The sequence below is a fragment of the Kogia breviceps genome, chromosome 9 (genome assembly GCF_026419965.1).
Source record: "Kogia breviceps isolate mKogBre1 chromosome 9, mKogBre1 haplotype 1, whole genome shotgun sequence".
Lineage (NCBI taxonomy): Eukaryota > Metazoa > Chordata > Mammalia > Artiodactyla > Physeteridae > Kogia > Kogia breviceps.
The window spans coordinates 100,216,670-100,239,343 of record NC_081318.1 but is presented as its reverse complement, the minus strand read 5'-3'; the positions used below and the strand labels follow the sequence as shown (position 1 = coordinate 100,239,343).

General features: G+C 43.2%; 1 protein-coding gene across 2 annotated transcripts in view; it reads right to left on the bottom strand.

The window, feature by feature from the left end:
* POU6F2 (POU class 6 homeobox 2) overlaps positions 1 to 22,674 on the bottom strand; it is a 488,808-nt gene that overhangs the window by 43,604 nt on the left and 422,530 nt on the right. For both annotated transcript variants that reach the window (XM_059074318.2, XM_067041700.1), the window contains exon 6: positions 10,412 to 10,558. In XM_059074318.2, the coding sequence (XP_058930301.1) occupies positions 10,412 to 10,558 (147 nt within the window). The remainder of the gene's footprint in view (positions 1 to 10,411; positions 10,559 to 22,674) is intronic.

Here is a 22,674-nt window from a genome sequence, read left to right as displayed (position 1 = left end):
TTTTCACCTCTCTGCTTAACCAGAAAAATTGTTTGCAGAAAAAGCTGATATTGCTCTAGAGATGCTAAGTCAAAATTCAGCATTTCCTCTCTTTCCTTGCCCCCAACCCACATCAAGTTTAATTTTCATTCTTTAGTTGGAAAAACTGACACATAAATAATTTCTACTTCCTTCCCTGACTTTTTACTAAAAACTACTAAAAAGAGAGACATCATCAATAGCCCATTGCACAGTCTTTGTGATACTGGATTTGGTTAAAGTGATTTATCAAATAAATAACATTTCCTCAATTATAAGACCCCCACATAGATTGCATTTGTAATATTTGTGAAATTAGGCTGCCCCTAACAACGGATATATCTGTTTAGTTGCTAATATTTTCTTCCATTACAAAAAAAGCTGTTATTAAACTGATGGTGTAACTTAAGATCAGTTGTTTCTTAGACTCACAGTACAGAATTAGATATTTCTCTTTTTCTGACCAAGGGTTTACCTCCTTAGAGGGGCAGCTTCCAAAGGGAAACATCTAGCAATGTATAGGGCCTTGCCACTTTGGGAGCTTAATCAATTCTAAAATCATCTTGCTGTGTCATACCACAAAAAGCGCCAGTCAAGGATTCACTGGGATAGCGTTTCCTCCTTAGCTCTGAAAGGCTCACTTTGGTGAGCGCCCATATAAAGCACAGACTTCTTTCTTCATACTTCATAGTTGTCCTCATGGCTAGGATGCCTTGCTGGAAGCCAGGGGCCCTACGGTCCCTCAGACCCTAATTCCTTGAGGCTGATTTTCTCTGGCAAGATGAAACAGAGATCTGAGGTCAACTTTTCAAGATCCTCTCATTGCTTTAGAGACTTCCTTGCAAGTACTTATGCAGTTCCTCTGATCAGCAAAAATAATAATGGTGAGACTATCGATTAAAATACTCTGTATTTATTTTGGCAAGATGTATAGCTCTTTACAGTTTTCCAGTGTGTGAGGATTTATATATTTTCAAGAGAAATTTCTGAGGCTGATAGGGCAAGAATTACAGTTCCCGTTTGTACATGGAACGGTGAAGCTTCTGGATTTGTGACAAATCTATGGAGCATCTAGAAAACGAACCTCAGAAAGTGACGGAGGTGCGGGAGGATGGGTGTGGACTTTGGGCTCGCATTTCAGTTCTGCCACTTACTAAAAGGTATCATCCCAGGGGCACTTCCCTGGCAGGCCAGTGGTTGGGACTCCGCTTCCTGTGCAGGGGGCGCACGCCGAGTGGCATGGCCAAAAAAAAAAAAAAAATAGTACCATCCCAGGGAGCGGCCTTAGCTCTCCCAAGTTTGCTCATCTACATAGCTGGGATCATCAAACCGGTGGTAAAGTGCCCAGTGGGACCACAGATGACACCTGCCCCATGGTGAAGTCTCAGTGCCTGGGAGCTATTATTTCCATTATTCTTTTCTAGAAGTCACTTAGCCTAAAGGAACATTCAGCTTAAACCTAGCACTGCTCTAAGACATAAGATGGTTAAAGAGTTTTGCACACTGAAATAAATTCCATGAACATTAGTTAGTGATATTATTTTGCCCTAAGTTTGCACTAATTGAAATGTAAACTATGCTAGTGAAACAAAGATTCAAGAAGTCAGACTAGCTTTGAGGGAGCTTGGAGTCTTGTAACTTATGGCCTGCCCAGAATCGCAACTGTTAATTAGGTTACTTCCTTAGTTAATTGGCCCCTTTCCTATTTTTAGCCAGAAGGGCTGTCCAACTCTCTGGAGCCAGGCCTCTACACAAGAACACATTTCCCTATTTCCAGGGAAGTGAAATGCTCATGGAGGAAGAATTTTTTTAAAAAAATGCAGTGGCCAGAGAAAAAAATGTGTCAGCACAACAATCCAAAGCTCTGCTTTAGTTCTCGGTTCTCTCTGGCTCAGTTCTCTCTGGCTTGGTTCTCTCTGGCTCAGTCCTCAGAGGTGAATCCCCTAAACTGGATTTTTCATTCTGTTTCTGCCACCCCTTTAACTGTACAGGACAGACTGCCCTGCTGAGTTTTACTGAGGGAGGAAGGGCAGAAAGAAAGATTTCTGAGGGTACTTATTTTTCCAGCTCTTTTTTAAAAAAATTAATTTTCATTGGAGTATAGTTGCTTTACAATGTTGTGTTAATTTCGACTGTATAGCCAAGTGATTCAGCTCTCTATATACACATATCCCGTCTTCAGCTGGCTAGCTGTTTGGACTGATGACCCTAATGGGATTAAACCTTTCATTTCAGAAATGCAGGCGGTAAGAGGGGACCAGAGAGGGAGAGGGGGGCTACCTTTCGCCCAGCAGCAAAGGTTGGGCTGAACAATTCACTGTCACAATGGGGGACAGAGCCGCGCTTGTGCTGATGGCCCTGACCGGCTCTGAGACCTGACTAGGTCCCGCGTGTCAGCAGCTGAGCCACTGCAGAAGCAAGGCCTCCCATCAAACCCACCTCCTGCGAGGACCCCTTCCCCCTACCCCTGCCCGGTCACTGCAGGTGACAAAACTCCAGACAGCGCACCGCAGCGGGGGGTCTGGGGGCCGCCTCACGTTTCTCTGTCTGCCCTCGGTGCTCGGATTGCAGCCCCTGGGAGCTCTTCCGAGCGGTGTGTGATCCCTTCTCTCCGCAAACGTGCAATGCAGGTGTGTGCACTGAAAACAGCAGCGCAGAAATCACCGCGAAGCCCCCCGTGGCGGGGCAGAAGCTTCCTTGGAGGCGGTTCCTTTTTGACTGAAGTCATTGTTTCACATTCAAAGACGTGGACAGGGATGCGTGTAAGTTACCTCCTGCAGCATTTCCCAAAGTGTAAATTCTACGAGATGGCGGGTGGACAGGGAGTTTGGGAAAAGCGGGGTTAAAAACGTTAAAGGGGTTTGGGGGCGCATCCGGTCGGTGGGGCGGGCCCCCTGCCCGGCCTCATGCATATTCATCAGCTGCTGCTCCTCCCCGCGTCTCACCGGGAAGCCCCTTTTGCGCGGAGTCTTGGGGGCACACTTAAGGACACACTGCTTTAATGCAATGGCCTCTCCTGAAATGAGGACATAGAGCTCTTAACTGGGCTCAAAGGGGAAATCTGATATGTTAGTGGAAAGACTGAGGTGGTTTATTGTGGTCACTGTTTCATCTTTATTACTTGGGTAAAGCCAGGGTAGAACTCGTATAATGTTACTCACCCCATAAACATAGATTTCCCAATCTCTAGAATGAGCAGATTGAAAAAATGTTATTCTATTAAACAATGCTAGTTGATATGTATTTCACTAATGTGACTGAATTTGTACACCTTTAGAAAACGTCGTATAATATTTGCCAATGAGAAAATAAAATCTTTTTTCTTTTTAAATTGAAGTATAATTGCCTACAACACTGTAAGTTCCAGGTGCACAACATAGTGATTGGATATGAGAAAATAAAATCTTTTGTCGGACCGTTTTCAATTTTGGTTTAGAAAATATGGCCAAACCCATTCGTTGAGTTTATTACATACATAGATTGCTCTGTTCATAGTATCTGGGGCGGGGGGGAAATATACAGATGCCAACTCTGAATTTTTAGATACCAACTCTGAATTTTCAACAAATTGATTCTTATTTATGCAAAATAGCTAAATAACACATTCTATTTTTGTATTAAAATAGTATTCTGTAATATGATCTTGTAGCTTTAAAAAAAATCAATATTTTGTAGTAAAAATGCAAAACTTGCACGAAAGGAATCACCACTTTTATCATAGTAATCACCTGGGGAAAGGAAAGAGAGGAATGGAAGGTGTTTTAAGGTCTTAGCTGTTATCAGTAATGTTTCATTTCTTTTAAAAATAAGCAATAGGGACTTCCCTTGAGGTCCAGTGGTTAAGACTCCGTGCTTCCACTGCAGGGTCTGTGGGTTTGATCCCTGGTCGAGGAACTAAGTGCCCCTATGCTGTGTGGCACGGCCATAAATAAAATAAAATAAAATAAAATTAAATTAAAAAAAAAAAAACAGGTCATGAAGAACATAGGGGTAAGACGGGAATATATAAAGACACAGACCTACTAGGGAATGGACTTGAGGATATGGGGAGAGGGAAGGGTAAGCTGTGACAAAGTGAGAGAGTGGCATGGACATATATACGCTACCAAACGTAAAACAGATAGCTAGTAGGAAGCAGCTGCATAGCACAGAGAGATCAGCTCGGTGCTTTGTGACCACCTAGAGGGGTGGGATAGGGAGGGTGTGGGGGGGAGATGCAAGAGGGAGGAGATATGGGGACATATATATATGTATAACTGATTCACTTTGTTGTAAAGCAGAAACTAACACACCACTGTAAAGCAATTATACTCCAATAAAGATGTTTTAAAAAAAATAAAATAAAGTAAAAATAAGCAAAAGAACTGAAGCTTGTATGGAAAAAAGTTAATATCTAGGCGGCTGAACAAGGATGTCTTTTGTGCTATTTTTTATGTAAAAAATTATCTTTTGTCTATACATTTAATGTGTTTCATTATAAAAAATGAAATACAAGAGTACCTGTGAAACTCCCTAAATTACCAGTCAACTGGCTTTAGCTGGATATGTCTAATGCATTGGTTCTAGTCCCACTGTCAAAGCTCCACACTTGATCTCCTTTGCATAAAGTTTAAAATTAGTTTTACTAATGTGGGCAGCTGTGGCTTTGTTAGTTCTCCTACACAGACAGACCTAATTAAGCCCACAGAGGGGCTCAATGGACACCTAAGTTCATTATATCTCAATCTTTGGGCTAAGATTTTCATTTATTACCACTTTATCTTCCTTCATCTTGTAGTGATTCTCTCTAAACGATTCTCATCTTTCTATTTAAAATTATGTGTTGAGTGACTTTAGCAAGCCAGAGTTCAAGGTCAGTTGCTGCTTCTTCATCCTAAAAAAATAGCTATGGCATTAATTTATGGATCAATTAATGTAATTTACTAAATGCTTAAGAGCTATCAGGCACTGTGCTAAGCACTCTTTCTGCTATTATCACGTCTAACCCCACAAGAAAAGTATGTGAGAAGTCTTATTACTCCCCCTTTGCTGATGAGGAAATGGAGGCCCAGGAAAGTTCTAGAACTTATCCAAGGCCACTGAGCTAGAAATGTGTTCCCATCAGACCTGTGTCCTTTAAAGTCTATGTTCTTAGCTACTCTATTGCCTTCTAGAGATGCTACTGAGATTATTATTATAATTCCGAGGGACATGCCAATGTCAGCGTCAAGTTTCTTCCATTCTAAGACATGTATTTCTCACCACTTTGGAAAGTTATGATATTGGAATGGTCTTTCACTTGGCACTGGTGGTGGTCCTACCTCTCCATCCACCTCTCCAGCCTAGGCTACTGCTAGGATCAGCAGATTGTTTTACTTTAATCATGGCCTTGTGGTCATTTAGGAAACAGCCCCTACCCTACAGCACATCCTTCCTTCTGGCCAAGACAGCTGTGCTCAGCCATTGTTTATTCATATCACGCTGTGTGTATTCTTGGGTAACCTGAATGGGTAAGTCCTTTTAATTTTTTTTCTTCTTTCTATATATAAAAGAGTAACGTTGTTTAGTTGATTTTTTCTTTTTTTTTCACTTGACTGGCTCTTGAAAGACTGAAGGGAGGGTTTTTGACTTGCCCTGCTGCCACTTACGAAAATTTCACAGTGGTTGAGAACTAATTTCATCAGGAAACATTCTGAGCTTCAGTTAAAATGTAAAATGCTTTCTTTAGCCCCAGGTTAAAATAAAATTTCATTTGCTTTTACTTTTCTGCAATAATGCCAACAAGGAGATATTGCCAGGGGCTCGAGGGAAGCCAATTCTATAGCTAAACAAATCGATGGTAAATCTACTTGCCAAATCCTGAACATACCCACTGAATAAGTGTTAGGAACACACACACACACACACACACACACACACACACACACACACACACACACACACACACACCCCTACTGAACTATCGAGGGTAAGGATGAGATTTCCCTAACGGAAATTAATGTCCTACTATTAAGATTCTCACGTTCTCAAACTCCTCACACACAGCGGGTTTGGGTGCAGTTATAAACTGAAAACGCATAGCTTCTTGATGAATAATAACAGGTACCATTTATTGAGTGATGGTATTATTGAACGATGACTATGTGCCTGACCCTGACCTAAGCCCTTTACGCCTAGAAGCTGGTGCCATAATAATCCCCATTTTTCGGATGCAGAAATTGGGGCACAGAGAAGGTAAGTCAAGTGCCCAAGGTCTGGTGAATGGCAGCCTGGTTCCAGAGCTCATTCTCTTTGCCTGTAGACTGTACTGCCTCTGCTGTATATCCAAACCAAAGAAAGCTTTCCTGAAAATACCAGACAGACTCTAAACCATGATGATGGCAATGATGATAATTTGGATAACCATTTATTGAGTCTTTGATGGTGTACTCAGGTGCTACGGTAGGTTTTTTTCCTGACACATCTCCTATAATCTTCATAATCTAGGGGCTTAGTTTTTTTTTTTTTTTTTTTTGGTACACGGGCCTCTCACTGTTGTGGCCTCTCCCGCTGCGGAGCACAGGCTCCGGATGCGCAGGCCCAGCGGCCATGGCTCACGGGCCCAGCCGCTCCGCGGTTATGTGGGATCCTCCCAGACCGGTGCACGAACCCGTGTCCCCTGCATCGGCAGGCGGATTCTCAACCACTGCGCCACCAGGGAAGCCCTAGGGGCTTAGTTTTGATTATTTTTATTTTATAATGAAACCGAGGCTCAGAGAGCTCAGGTAATTTGCCTAAGGTCACAGAACTAGTTATTAATAGTCTGACTTTGGATTCAAATGAGTCTATAGCTAGCGCTCACGCCATCGCCTAGCTTCCACACCCGTGTGAGTTCCTGATTCAGTGAGCGAAGAGAACCAAAATGTTCTTCCCAGCACTGCGATCGCCATGTTCAGATTCATTATCACTAATTACCATTAGAACCCTTGGTACCTTCCCACTTCAGAGTGAAGCTGCGTGTGATATAATTTTAAAATACTTTAACATCCCTGGGTAAGATATGTGCTTTGTGACTTTAGAATGTATTATTTTGTTAGAATTATTCACTCTTTGGACCAGTGTCTGACTTCTGAATTAACTGCAAATGAATGGCAGGGTTAGAAGGGTATAAAAGGTCTGAAGTTTTTCCTCCATATTTGCTCATAACTACTAGTTGGAAAAAAAAGAGCATAAAAAAAATCCTTAACTATATCGAAATTTACTGAGATCCAGTAAATGGAAATGTAGTCAGATTCCAAGACAAGGAAGCAAAACTACAGTCCCAGGTGGTAGGATTTCTTGCTGAGAGTCTAAGGCCCTAGAGCTTGAAGGGAGATCCGGGCATGTCTCCCTGTGTGGGCATCTGCCCAGCCAAGGAGGCAGACCTAGGACCACCTGCCCTCCGAGCGCGAGCCACTAGCTCAGTCTGCCTCACAGGGGTTGTGTTAGAGTTTTGAAGACGAGGCTCTGGTTTAGGAAGGTTAAGTCATTGCCCTAATGTCATAAGACCAAAAAGAGGCGGAGCCTAAACCCACTCCCAGGCAGGTCTGAAATCAGTCAGGGCTCTTAACTACGGAGTGAGCCCACTTCAGTTTCCAGGGAGCAGAGAGAAGCTTAGCAGTGGGGAGCAAGGATCAGGGCCTTACTGATAACACAGTGCCCCTGCCTGCAATCAACAGACCTATGGTAGCAAGTTATCAGTGGAGTGAAACATGCTCTTCTCACTGAGGTTTAGATTTTAATGTTACTACTGCCAGGTGAACTTTCAAATTAAAAAAAAATAGTTGATGTCAAGAACTCAAATGAAAGGATCTCTAAATATATTTAGAGTTTTCTCTTTGTATCTTTTCTGGGAAAGCTCCATGGAGATTTTTAAGGAATTGAAAATGGGCTGCATGAAGTAATCCTAGTTTACGTGGTATTTTGAACATGGCAATTGCATTAACCTGATTCCAGTGTATTCTTACCTTTTGTACCACATTAACACAAGCCAAAGGAGTACACACACACACACACACACACACACACACACACACACACACACCCCAAATAATATTTGCCTTTTGGGGGGCATAATTTGACTACTTTGTAAGGCTCACATAGGTATCTTTGTGCCAAGAGGTGCAGGGCATGCACCTTTTTCTGGGAAGATGATGGTGTTTATATTACAAAGATTTAAAAAAACCTGTAGCGCTGCATCAATGTGGCCAATTCCTCTACTTGGGAAATGGAAGTATCTTGGTCTCTTCTTGCACTAGGAAGGGGACATGATGCCACTGGGACTTGTCTGAAACTCTCAGACAAGACTTTATAAGTGGCCATGATAGATTTCTCTGTCAGTTTGCTTTACTTTAGGAGGTTTTTGTACCATATAAAATCAACTATTATAACACAGTTTCTAAAATAGAAAAATTAAGGTTAAAATCAACTCTTAATTTATGCAGAGTGCCAATCAAGCTTCAACTTTGGAGCCCATTTCCTTAGGGGTGCTTGTGGGCTGGGAGCCCCTGGGGTGGGGGCTGGCCAAGGAAAACAAAGCAGACGCTGTAACTCTAGCCCCTGAGAAGGAGGTGGATTTGTAACCGGCAAAAATGATCAGCCATTAAATCATCAGAAGAACAAACTAATAATTCCTTCTAAACAATAAAGCATTTTCTTCATCACAAATACTCAAGAGGCGGGGCATCGCGGTACCTTTTACTTGGACACGGAAACAAGAAAAATCAGAGGGAAATACACATCAACGGTTATGCTGTCTATCTACGAACTCTTAAAATTTACATTTCAAGGGTTGGCTGCCTCACAGGAAGGAAACAGGGTGTTCTATTTTGGGCACAACTCCAGGAAACGGCTACCAGGACAGACCTGACCTGAGTATGACTTTATAGATATTGTGACCAACTTTTCCTCCACACCAATACCCCATCCCTCCAGAATCTTAATAGGCTCTTGAGAGCCTCCATTTAGAGCCGGCTGCATAAAATGATCCTTTGATGAAAAGGGATTGGAACAAGGGTTAAAGCCGACATTGAAAGGTGACCATGGAGGGCAGGGTGTTCATACATCCCTCCTTTAATATGTGTCCTGTGCACCTGTGATAAGATCATTCATTACCTGGGGCCACTCTTTGACAAGCTCCATCATTCAGGCCTCAGGGGTTCTGATGGGACAATCCTGCACCCGCCCAGGAAATATAACAAGATCAGCTTTTTTTTTTTTTTTTTCCCCCTGGGATGTGGATGGAGCTGGTTTAGCTTATAATGCGTCTCTGTTTACTCTTTATGTAAAATAAAGCAAGGTTCAAGACACCTCAATTCCTGTTCCCCCAGAGCAGGCCAAGCATAGAGGAGTAACCTCACTGCTGGGCAAATAACCGTGGGAGGAACAATCTCAGCAAGGTTGCAAGCTCCTTCTCTCTCGTGTTTCATCATCAGAAACGGCAACATTCGAGAACCAGGTGCCCTACCCAGCGAGGCTGGGCTCTGTGTCAGGCCTTTGAAAGGAGGGCACCCCTGACACCATCAGCTTCAACCTCTTTGGCTCTGCGTGCAGCTTTCAGGTTTACTGGGGTCTTGAAGAGGGACCACCTTCATCAAGAAGCCCCGTCAGCATCTTGGTGGCCGCGATGCGGGCACATGAGCAGTGTGAGGGAACAGATGTGCCTGATGGTGACATGAGCAAGGTTGACTGGCCCTAGCAGGCTGAAGTACATCTACAAGCACACAAGGGGAAGCGGTCCCGGGATCCCGGGACCCCGGCACTGGCGGGCTGCACAGGCTCCTGGGAGGGGCGGCACACAAGAGGCCGCTGAGGTCTAGTGAGAGTCAGCAAGAGGCTGGGCACGTCGGCGACCGGCAGTTTGGGGGTAACTCTAACTCACAGCTTTTCTTTTTTACCTTTACAGGACATCCTGAATGGCTCCCCATCACCTCCCCATACATCCAGAAATAGCTTTCTTAAGGCAAATTTTAAAATCTTAGAGCAATTAGGGAAGGAAACTTACCAGTCTCCTCCAATACCCAAGTTTCCAAAAAAAGAAAAAATTTTTTAAAAAAGCAAAATGGAAATCTTACTTGTAAAATGTAACTGATTTTCTTAGAAAGAGTCTCCCAATCCTGAAAAGTAATTTCTTCAATTAAGGTCATAACATGAGGCATTGTATAGAAATAAAACCAAGATAAAACTTAGTAGACATTCTAGGGGAAGGAAGAAAAATCATGCTTCTAAAGTAGAGAAACACCTCCAACCCTTCTCTTCTTCTTGCCGTTGCTGGTCAACATTATTTGTTTGCCTTGAATGGCTGCGGTTACATATCACTGTCATGCAAAAGAAGTTCATTTCTTTTCCGAGTTCAATCTGCCATAAAAATTCACTCTTGTTCCCATCTCCCACTCACCTGTCCTTGTGCATTAGTAACTAGTTGACCCGTGACCCCCTGCAGACTGGAGAGGGCATTGCCAAAGGCCTGTGAACTTGCTATGGAGCCCATGGCTGCTGCTGCTGCAGCCGCTGCAGCCTGACTTGCTAGTGGATTATTAACCAGCTGCAAAGAGAGAAAAGATCAGGGTGAAACCACCAAGACACGCACAGCACACGGAAACAACATTCACTTGTGGGGGGAAAGTTATCGCTCCAAATGGCTCATGCAAAGGGCCTGGGGAACATTCCCTCTGAAGCTGTAGGGTTTGGGAAAGGTTGGAAATGAGGCTGGAAGGGAAATATTCTCCATCAACACTGGGCTGCTTAATGGAGCCTGGGTTTGGGAGTCGCCCCAGGAGGGAGGGAGGTGGGCCCCAGGGGCGAGGTGGGACCTTAGGATCTTCCCAGGTGGAGAAATAATTTTGGAGAAGTCCCTGGGTTTTGTTTGCTAGACTAAATAAAACTTGGAGAAAAGGTCTTCTTTGCTTGAGGCAGCCAGACGGAATGTGGGATTTAAACAGGATGGGAGTAGGGGTGGAGGAAAGGAAGAGACTTTAAGGATTTATGCAAATGAGTTTATCATTTTCATTTGTGAACTGCAGTTTCATATCTGGTAAGGCAGACGCCTCACCCCACGTCCTTCTTCAAGGATGAAGGAAACCAAAGTCAGGAGAACTAGAAACCTCCAGCCTCTGTGCTCGCAGAGGCTAAGTCTAGGGTTGGGACTTTTGGGGGGGGTCTCACTTGAACCATGGGATTCAAGGTCAAGGAGAAAGGTCCCCTGGTGAATGGTCAGGTTGACATCAGCTTGCTGTTTTAGCTCGTATATACAGCCTTCCCTTGGCCTCTTTGCTGGGACAAGAGTAAGCTAGGGAGGAATTTGACAGGGGAATAGTGGCGGGTGGGTGGGTGGGGAACCGGTGGTGGAGAGAGCCGTCCAAGGAGGAGGTTATGGCTGCCAAATTTTGTTTTTCCATGGAGGCCAATTCAATATTCTTTATCCTGCCAATTTTCCACGTCACAGGTTTTCAGGCCTTCTGACCATGAGGCAGAAGTGTAGCTTGAACTAAAATCTGCATTTAGGTTAATGACTAGATATAAATGCAAGAAACATTTAAACTATTTTCACAGTAATGGTTTTGATACATGAATTTCATTTGTATTTATTCTAGGGTGTTATTTTTTCCCATATAGTTCCTCTCAAGTACAGCAATTGTTGTGTATAATAATGCATTTTCCATCACCAGTTCCCACATCCATGAAATTCCTGTATTTAGCAGAAACCTGCCAAGACTAAGACTTGGTAGAAAAAAATTAATGCCATACTTAATTCAAGTCCTAGAAGCTCTTTTTTTTTTTTTTTTTTTAAACTTTCTTCTTTACTTTCCCTTTACTGTTTCTCGTCTTTTTCTTTCTTTTCCTTTTTCCCCTCCCTCTTTCCTCTCAAAACATATTTTATTACTTAATTCCTTTGGAAATTTGCCTAGAGTTTATGTCATCTGATGAGGATGGAAATACTAACTGTCAGAGGAAATATCAAAAAGGACAAGAATTTAATAATTCTCACCCCATTAATGTGATATCCTTATCTTATTGGTTTCTTTATTCTTTTATAACAAAATTTCACAGCACTAGTTATACAGTAATTCCATTGACCCAGCACATTTTTTTAGCAATGAAAATCCACTTTCAGCTCATTACATTATGTGTCTTTTGCCTTTATTTCTCTCCTAAAAGATAATAATGATTTTCTTTTTAAGGAGAAACAAATATTCTCATTCATCAGTCTAAAGAGAAACCCTGTCTTATCCCAGATTACCACCATGGGATTTAAAATTCAGGTTGGTCTTGATCTTGGTTTTCTGAGGATATTTGTACAGTGTATAGGAGGCAAGTAATGGTATATGTTGAATGGAAACTCTCCTTGTTTTTGGCTTGACTCCCTAAAGTGAAAGGTTTATAGTGTGTTCTTTTCTTTCACTTCCAAAGTGAGAAAACCACTTGAGGAATACCTTCCCCAAATGGCCAGGATGGACACTGCCCAGTGGTACACAATTCTCAGGTCATGTGCTGGTTGCTATGTTTACATTTCTTTTCATGCAATACGAGCTGAAATCGTAATGAAATTCCTGAATTTCAGGGAGCTCTCAACATAAGCTTTTAATCTCAAAGAAAGATTAAATTATGTGCAATTTGGTTTTAATGTTGAATATGCAATTTTGTCCACGAATTTTGAGTGAAACATATAAATCAGGACCTACAGAATGCTTTCTAAAGAAGATAGACAGTGCTTCCTATTTAATGAAGAGAAAATATTTTTAAAAATTGGAAGACATTTCCCTAACACCTAGGTCAATCAAAAATTCACATAGAAAATTTTGGAATTACTCTCTGGATACAATACAACAGTGTAGATGAGAATTCCCAACATTCAGGACACTAGTGTGTTGTTCAGCAATAGTCCCATGTCGTCGCAATAAATTCAGGCATTATATAAAGGATAAACTGTTGTTCTGAATATAAAACAAAGCACCTACTTCAAATCAGGCTCTGGGCCTCTGTGATATGGGGCCAGGAATGGGAACACTTCTACTGTTTTGGAAGATTGCTTCAGCGACCATGGATGTACAGAGTTTGTTTATTTTTTTAACGTTTACTTTCTCTATATCCCGGTCCTAGATTGAAATCCAATCTGTTCCTGGTTTTGCAGCCTTTCTCTCTTAATGAAGCAAATGCCAACTCGATGGCTCTCTTACTTGCATCCCTAGGCCTCTGTGAAGGCTGCAGGGCTCTGGGGAGATGCCTTGATGGCCCCTGGTAGCAGGGTTGGAAGTGAAGGCAGGGGAGTGAGTGGTATATACAGAGAGCAGGTACAAATCAATCTGTTAAGCTGACAGCATTTCAGATGGACCGTTGGTGTCGTCGATGGATGCAGCTTCCTAAGTATCTTTTGGCTTTTCTGTCTGGGACTGCCAAGGCAGGGAGGTAATATGCATTGAGATACGTGGCAGGGACGGGGGAAGGGACGGTCAGGAAACCATACGTGTTCTCTTCATCACCTTGGGTCATGTCACTCTGTATTGCCCCCAGTCATGTCGTATTAGCAGTGCTCCTCTCAATACTTCTTCTTGATTGGAGACTCGGGGGAGATTTGGGCAGTGGGGAGCCCAGGCACAATAAAAGCACATAATGAGCATGTTAATGTTCTAGGACCAACTGGATATTTTGAAGACACTGCCAAGTGTCTGCCTCCAGCTCTTTCATTGCCAATGTACCCAGCCAGCAAAGGATGGCCCAAATGAGGTCTGACCGTGCTACATACTTGTGTTTGCAATAGACCAGCTCGAAAGACATGCTGCACTCTGGCGCAAGCTCATTTATAAATGTGGTAGCTCTCAAAGCAGGATTTGCAGGGGGAGAGTCCTCATGTCACATAGCTATAGTTCTATAATTCTCAGATAGTCTAAAAACCTACTAATAGAAACACTAATTCCTTACGACAGCCCCCTGAATTTTAGAGAATAAAAATAACAGGATAATAAAACAAAAATAGTTTTGTGCCGGTAAGCAAAGGCTTCAAACCTCACAGAGCCTGGTCTATCCATTCATGCAGTTGAGGGCATCCGCTCTGAAACCAGACTGCCTTGGCTTGTGACTTTAAGTAAACCATGTTTTATACTCTCATAGGTTAAATGGGTGTAAAGAGGGCACCATTGTTCACAGAGTTATGATGAGAATTAAATGAGAACATATGCAAAACAGTTTTGGAATAATACTTGGCATATATCATGTTCTGAAATAGTGCTAGCTATTATCCTCACAGCTCATGTTGTGCAGCAGGATTATGAACTGATTAATTCTTTTTTTTTTTTTTAATTTTGCGGTACGCGGGCCTCTCACTGCTGTGGCCTCTCCCGTTGCAGAGCACAGGCTCTGGACGCGCAGGCTCAGCCATGGCTCAAGGGCCCAGCCGCTCCGCAGCACGTGGGATCTTCCCGGACCGGGGCACGAACCCGTGTCCCCTGCTTCGGCAGGCGGACTCTCAACCACTGCGCCACCAGGGAAGCCCGCACTGATTAATTTATCAGAATTAGAACTCACCTCCACAAATATCTTTTTACTCTGGAAGTAATGTGAAAACAGTAACTATAGTCTCCATTTTTATACTTTAAATTGTACTCTCTAATTTTATTTTGCTTATTTTAAAACAGTAGCTTGAAGAAAGCGATTAGCTAAGTAATGTGATTGCTAGATGAGATGAGTTGTATAATTGAAAAGATAAATATGGGGTTTAAAGATATTACAGACTGGAGGACATCTGAAAGAAGCATGACATCACCTGCTGGCCTCTCATATTTGATCACGTATAGAGAAATTTATAGAGAAAGCAGTGTTTTGATTCTGAGGCCAGGGTAGGTAGGCGGCAGAACAGCAAGAGAAGACTTGTTTTTTTTCTGGTCTGTTTTATCTCATGCTTAGTTTACATTTGTTAGGGTTCCAGAAGGACACCCATTTTGCAGTTTAATTCCTGCCTCATGTCAAACTATGGTGAATGAGTCTATCCCACAGTGGTTAATTTGATAGTGAAGGCATGCAGGAATTAGATTCATAAAAAAAAATTTCCCTTGGGATTTGCACTGGTTGATTTCTCCATTCACGTATTGATAGGGATATTGGGTAGTCATCTCATAACGAGAATAAATCCATATTCCCAAATCCATAGTGCTCTATGCACATCCTTATCATCTGTGGACCCTAAATGGTGATGGAAAGATAAACTCGGATACAGTTTCTTCAAGGAGGACTCTTAGATGGTGTCATCTGTGTGACATCACATAAATGTCACCAGAGATAATGTGGTGGGGTATCCAAATCTTGCCCGTCTTCTCTTTCTCTGAAAGACTCAACATTCTACAGCCTGCGAAAGAATTCAGGTTTCTTGAATCTGAGCCTTAGGAGTCACAATATTGTTCATGAAAGTTTGCTGATTACATTATTCTAGTAGTATAAATCTTATTTTCAAAAATACGGCAGCATGACGCAGCACTTTGGCTATGGTGTTATATTCTACGTCTATGTCTTTGTACCAGGAGGACCTTATGAATGCAGCCGGCTCAAACCTTTCTTTGGAGCATAAGTGCTCATGATCTATAGTTTTATCATTCTCCTCATGAGCTATGTGAATTTTATAGAGTATGGATTTTGGAGCAGCTCTTTTTGCTACTAACTTTTCAATTTAAAACTCTGGAACTGTGGTGCCATTTGTTTTTAAATGAGGACGTTCATGAACACATTCATCACAATTCATTCCCCACTTAAGGTCTGAAATGACTTGCAGTGGCTGCCTAGAAACAGGAGGGCAAATGTGGCTCTTCATTTCCATACACTAGGTCCTTGACTTTTCTTATACTGCAAAACGGTGTTTCTTGGTTCCTTGGGACTCTTTTAACCAAATCGGTATTTCCACTTCTTACCCTCAAGACTACTCTTAAAGGTCAAGGAAATACCGGTAGACAAATTCTGGAAGGGCGGCCATATTCATCTCAATGACCCACCCGATGTGTGTTTTATCCTACCAGGTTTTTTTCCCTTTGGTCTCATGATTATTATGTGTTATGAAACCCCCATCACAGAAATCAGTTTTGTGAGTTGTATTTTACTTTTTAATTTTAATGTTTATTTTCGGGCACACTACACGGCATGCAGGATCTTAGTTCCTCGACCAGGGCTCGAACCTGTGCCCCCTGCACTGGGATGGCGGAGTCTTAACTGCTGGACCTCCGGAGAAGTCTCGGTTTTGTGAGCTTTAATATTGAGTCAAGCTTTGCTGCTTGCTCTCTGCCCACTTCCCTGGAGAGATGGCAACGTGCTACATGCTGCCCATCCAACTCTCTACCAACCCAAAGTCCCCATTTCCATGGCTGAGACGTCTCAGACTGGAGTGCATGAGATGTGCCGTGATGACTCTCAGATACTGCAACGTCCTAAAATACCTTCGAGTCTTCAATGTAAAGTCACATTGATTTCAGTCTAGTCTCAAAATGAATTATATTTAATTTATTTTAATTTTGTGGCCAACTGTAAGTAGAGCAATTTTCTATTAATGCTCCAGTAACTTTCTATCAACACCCAGCTACACTGGCTAACAGAGGAATTTTGTAAATGACCTAAAGTCTGAGGTTGAGTTTCCCAGAAACAGGATGGAGGGGGAAGGGAGGAATTCCAATCTGGTAGGGGCTCTGGAGTGTGAGTTCCCACCCCCGAGGCAAGGAAGCTGGATGTCCACAATCAACACCTGACAGTCCCAGTTCACATCTGTGGGGTGGAGGAGAGGCTTGGGACTCAAATCCCTGGGTATTGTTGGCTCTTTGTTCTTGGGACAAAGTGGAGTCTTTGGAAGAAGAGCTGCTCGTGCTGGTTTTTGAAAGCCTCCCAAGACGGGAGCAACTTACAGGAAAAGAAGGATTCCAGGGGATCTGGGTGGAACTTGAACAATTATGGCTACAAAGCAAATGTCACTCCCTTTCACTCATTAAAGTCTTAACCCTGCAAACATTTATTCAGGACCCACTATGTTTTGGGCACAGTGTGAGAGAGATGGTGTGAATGACAGAGTGACATGTTCCCTACCCTCCAGGGGCTTATAGTCAAAGAGGGAAAGAAATCTGGTAGGAAGAGATGGGAGGTAGGAAAAGATGAGCTGTCCAGGGAGCAGTATCCAGACCTGGAGGGGGTGGCAGTCTGGGGTGGGGTCAGTGAGAGAAGAGGTGGTGGGTTCAAAGAGGCCCGGGAGGGCATCGCTGAGTCTGCCTCTGTCTCCCCTGTGCTCGCTCAGAGGTGCACAGAAATGTGACTGGCAGTGAATGAACCATTCTATCTGAAAAGGGAAAGGGGAGCAGCACAGTGTAAGGATTAAGAGCTTGCATTCTGGAACTACATTGCCTGGGTTCCAATCATGAAGCTGCCAGTAACTTGCTGTACCTTTCTGCTAAGGTCTGAATGTTTGTGCACCCCCTCCCTCTAATTCATATGTTGAAATCTTAACCCCCAAAGATGATGGTATTAGGAGATGGGGCCTTTGGGAGGTGCTTAAGTCACAGGGGTGGAGCCCTCACGAATGGGATTAGTGCCCTTAAGAAAAGAGATCCCGTAGAGATCTTTAGCCCCTTTCACCACAGGAGGACACAGTGAGAAAGCACTGTGAATCAGGAGAGGGCTCTCAACAGAACTCAACCATGCTGGTGCCTTGATCTTGGACTTCCCAGCCTCCAGAACTGTGAGAAATAAATTTTTGGTTTATTAAGCCACCCAGTCTGTGGTGTTTTGTTATAGCAGCCTGAAAGGACTAAAACACTTTCTGTGTCTCAGTTTTTTCAGTGTTCGTAAACTGGGGATAATAATAGGAGTAATGACGTGATGGGGATGCTGTGAAAAATACATGAGCTAATATACGCAAAATACTAGAAGAGTTCCTGGCATACGGTAAGCACTATGCAAATTTTGCTATAATAATTTTTATTCCTTCCAGGAACTTCTGGTCATACTATTGTTTAGGTTTGTGTCCCCTCTGCCCCTCACTCCCTTGAGGGGAGTCACAATGGGGCTTTTTGCAGATCCTCAACTACCCTGGGGTGTTTGCACTTGCTGTTTCTACATCTGCAGCCCTTTCTCATTCACACCTCTCTTCCCCCAGGTCACCTCCATAGACACCTTTCTTGACTACTTTATCTAAAAAGCACTCCCTTTCTTTTAAAGATTCATGCCAAAACATGTACAAGGAAATGATACGATGTCGGGGATTCATTCTGAAATAATCTGCGCAGTGGGGAGAAGAGGTGGGGATATAGAGGAGGATCTGGTGTTGATCACTGTAGAACCTAGGTGGTAGATATATACGGTTCATTATGCTATTTTTTCTACTTTTACATGTGCTTGCAATTTTCTGTAATATAAAGTTTAAAGTAATTCCCTTTCACTCTCCATCTAGTTTTCTCACGTATTTCACAGCACTTGTAGAGTCTAATATTACATTAGTCATTTGTGTATTCTCTTCATCCCTCTCTCTAGAATACAGATTTTGGTTCACTGCTGTATCTTCAGCTCTTCAACAACACCAGGCACCCAGCAGGCCCTCAGTCAACATGGACTGAATGAACATAGGAAGGAGTGAGTCAAAGATATCTAGGCCTGACTGGGATCTTGGTGGGAGTTGGACCCTTCAATTTACAGAAAAGAGTGAAAAATTTGGAGGAGATGTGTCTAACCTCATCTTTTTAAAAACACTGCACCACACTTTAGAGTCTCTCACACCCGTTGGACTGACTGGCCAGAGCCTTGAATATGGGTGACTCAGTCCTGAGGGTTCGTGAATAATCCCTGACGGGTCAGTTCCTCGTGTGAGTCAGCGCCTGCACTTACAGCATTCCTCTCAGCTGCCCAGGAAGACTCCCCCAAGGAATTCTGAGACTATCCCAGGATATAAAAACAATGGCAGCATCTAAGGATGAAGGCTCTTCCCTGGACCTCTTGGACCAAAAGCATCCCTGGAAATTGCATGACGAGAATCGAGTGGGGATGGGGCTGCGTGGAGGGCTTAGGGCTCCAGGTTTGACGTTATTTGGGAGCTGAAGCATAAGGAGGCAGTGAATGAGGGCTTTTATTTATTTTTTTAATCCTTGGGCTGTGTTGGTGGAGATGGAGTTGGGCTATGGGGTTTGCATCCCCAGCCCAGCCCCATGGACTAGAGCAAAGCTCCTGCAGAAGCTGCACAGGCAGGAGCAGAAAGGGCTGTTTTCCCCAGATAAGGATGGATCCATGTGTCCCTCTGAGGCTAGGTGGCAGAGTGTGACAGGAGGGGCATGCTCTCCCTTTGTGCAGCCTCACTGTGGTGGGACTTCAGGAGGTGTCGACCACTTGGGCATTTACATGGTCTGTGGTTCCCAGAGGTCACTGGGGGCAGTGTCAAAAGTGAGGTTCTATTCAGATGGCTTTGCAAACCCTGCACATCAATGCAGGTGAACAGAGGGGAGACTATGAGCACATGTGGATGCCCTGGAGAGTGTTCTAGAAGGACACTGGAGAGAGAGGTGGATTCTGCAGAGGGCCCGGGTCCAGGTTCTGCAGGATGATTGATGAGATCTGCACTGAGGGAACAGGGACCCCTTGAGGGAGGGGAAGGAAATAAGTCTGGCCAGCACACTGTGATTGGCTGCAAACTATTAGAAAGCTCTCCGACAGGAGGCATTTCTTTCTTATTTTTAAATTTACTGATAAAATTGCCCAGCGTTGAGGGGGAAAAACTAGTGTTTAACTTACCCCAGTACATTTGATTTGGAAGCAGAGAGGTCAGTATTATGGAAACTCACCAACACTAAATCAGATTTTATCTAAGTTATATGCAGGCCAATACTGTATTACCACCAGCTTACACATCTCATTTCCTTTTCTGTCTAGTCCTGCATTTAATAACCTGAAAATCTATCTTTTTATTGAGTTTCATGCTATTTTCCTACTTACATACACTAGCGCTCCTCTCACCAATTGCCTATTGTCATGGCACATTAGTTAGGTGAATTTGTTGATATTTCAAAATTACTCTTTCTGTATCTTTTATTCTATCACCCAGTTTAAATAAGTGATTGGGAGCACTCCTGTGATGAAAGAAAAAAGGCTAATTTTTTTAAAGAATAAATTGCTTCCCTGGTACAGCAATTGGTATTATTCCAGTTTCTAGCTACAGGAAAGCAGGGCACACTCTTGCCCGGCCCACGTCTAATTTACTTAAATTACTCCCCAACACTGGTTGAGCCCCTGCAGGGAAAATAGGTGCTCTTGAGGGCCGAAGAAAGACAAGAAAGTGTGAGGCACTCAAAGAAAGACAAGGCATGGTCTGCCCTGCGGAGCCTCAGGACAATTCTGTTCATCAGATACTTCCCCATAAACATGGGGCAGGCGCTGAGCCAGGCCCCAGGGATACCGAGGTGAACAAGGCAAGAGTCTTTTGCCTTGATGTGCTCCCTAATTGATGAATTGCTGATTTCCACCCCGTGTAGCCAGTGCTGTAAGAAAGGGGTGCCCGGAGCCCAGATGCAGTTGGTGTGTCACCTTCATTCTGTACGGGAGGGTGAAGGGACACGATCAGATCTGAGGTTTAGAAGGTCACGCTGGTGACTGATCTGGACTAGGGTGGGGGGGTGGGTCAGCCTGGAGGCAGAGAAGATCAGGAGGCAAAGACCAGGGGCTGCCCTTCAGTGGGAGAAGGGGTGTGGCTTGGAGTAACTTTGCACTTGGAATACAGACTAGTTTGCTATCCATTGATTCAACAAACACTGACCACTGACTATATGTCTCTCCTCCATAGAGCTTCCAGGGTGTGGGAAGACAGGTCTGTAGATAGATAAATTAAGAGCCAGTGGTGCAAATCCAAATCACAATCAGAGATTACCTCACACCTGTTAGAATGACTATCATCAAACAGACAAGAAGTAGGTGTTGGTGAGGATGTAAAGAAAAGGGGTCATGCACTGTTGGGGGGAATGGAAATTGGTGCAGCTACTATGGGATACAGTATGGAAGGTCCTCAAAGAATTAAAAATAGAGCTACCCTATGATCCAGCAATTCCACTTCTGTATCTTTATTTGAAGAAAACAAAAACACGAACTTGCAAATATATCTGCGCCCCCCCCCCCCGTTCACCGCAGCATTATTTACAATAGGCAAGACAAGGAAGCAACCTAAGTATCCATTAATGGATGCATAAAGAAAATGTGGTGTACATATAAATATACATTACATATCATTATATATAAAATGGAATACTATTCAGCCATAAAAAGGAATAAAATTTTGCCATTTGCACAACATGGATGGACCGCAGGGCATTACGCCAAGTGACGTGAGTCACACAGAGAAAGACAAACACTGTGTGATGCCACTTATACGTGAACAGCAGCAACGCCAACGGCCCAAGCTCACAGATACAGAGAACAGACTGGTGGTCGCCAGAGGTGGGGGGTAGGCTAAATGGATGAAGGGGGTCAAGAGGTACAAATGCCCAGTAATGAAATGTATGTCATGGAGAAGTAACGTACAGCATGGGGACTACAGTTAATAATACTGTATTGGGTATTCTCAAGTTGATGAAAGAGTAGATCTTAAAAGTCCTCATCACGAGAAAAAAGATTTCTAACTAAGTGTGGGGGTGGATGTTCACTGGACTTACTGTAGTGACCATTTCCCAATCCACACAAATGTCAAGTCATTTTGTTGTACGCTTGATACTAATATAATGTGGTATGTAAATTATGTCTCAGTAAAGCGTAAAACGAGCCACAAGCGTTGGGGTAGCAGTGTGATCGGTGACCAGGGGGAACACTGGGGAAGGGGCTAGCTCACTAGGGGAAGAGAGGCATGTGAGGGAAGCGTCACAGAATAACTGCCAGGAGGCAGATCAACGAAGCAGACAAGGAGAAGAAGGGCAGTTAGAGCCGAAGAAAGAATACGTACAAAATTACGGGAACATCAGAATGCCTGGTGTGTTTGGAATGGCCAGAGCTAGGGCAGCCGATGGGGCTGGGAAAATTCTGAGATGGGTTCTGAAGGCAGAGAAAGAAGGTAGGAAAATAGAAATTAGGAAGCACATGTATGAATGGCATGCATGTGTTCATATGGAATGGAGAATCTCCTGAAAAGCACCTAAATAGTCCCATCTTTTTGCAATATAATGGAGATAGCCTTAACAGCTTCGTAGCTAGGGAAGCGACACTGATTGATAGTCATTAAATCACAAAATATTTTCGTTTATTTTATATAAAGGGAAATCTAAACAACTGATGACTGACCAAAAAAACCCAACAAAACAAAAACCAACAACTGAATTTTCAATGATAAAAAGAAAGCGCCATCATCTTTTAAAATAAGGGATGTTCTCTGTTACCAAAAATTACAAAGATGGATTATAAGTGATAAATTGTATCTATGTATCCAACCGTCATAGCCATGGCTGGGTACACGTGTGAAGATTGAGCTGTGACCTTGTAAACTGGGGACATGTGTATACGTATGGCTGAGGCGCTTCACTGTCCAGCAGAAACTGGCACAACATTGTGAAGCAACTATACACCAATTAAAAACAAAACAAAACAAAACAAACAAAAAACTTTAATTTTATACATTAATTATAAGGGTTGCATTCGTTTATGACAAGATTTGAAGTCTCTGAGAATCTGCCCAGAGAAGAT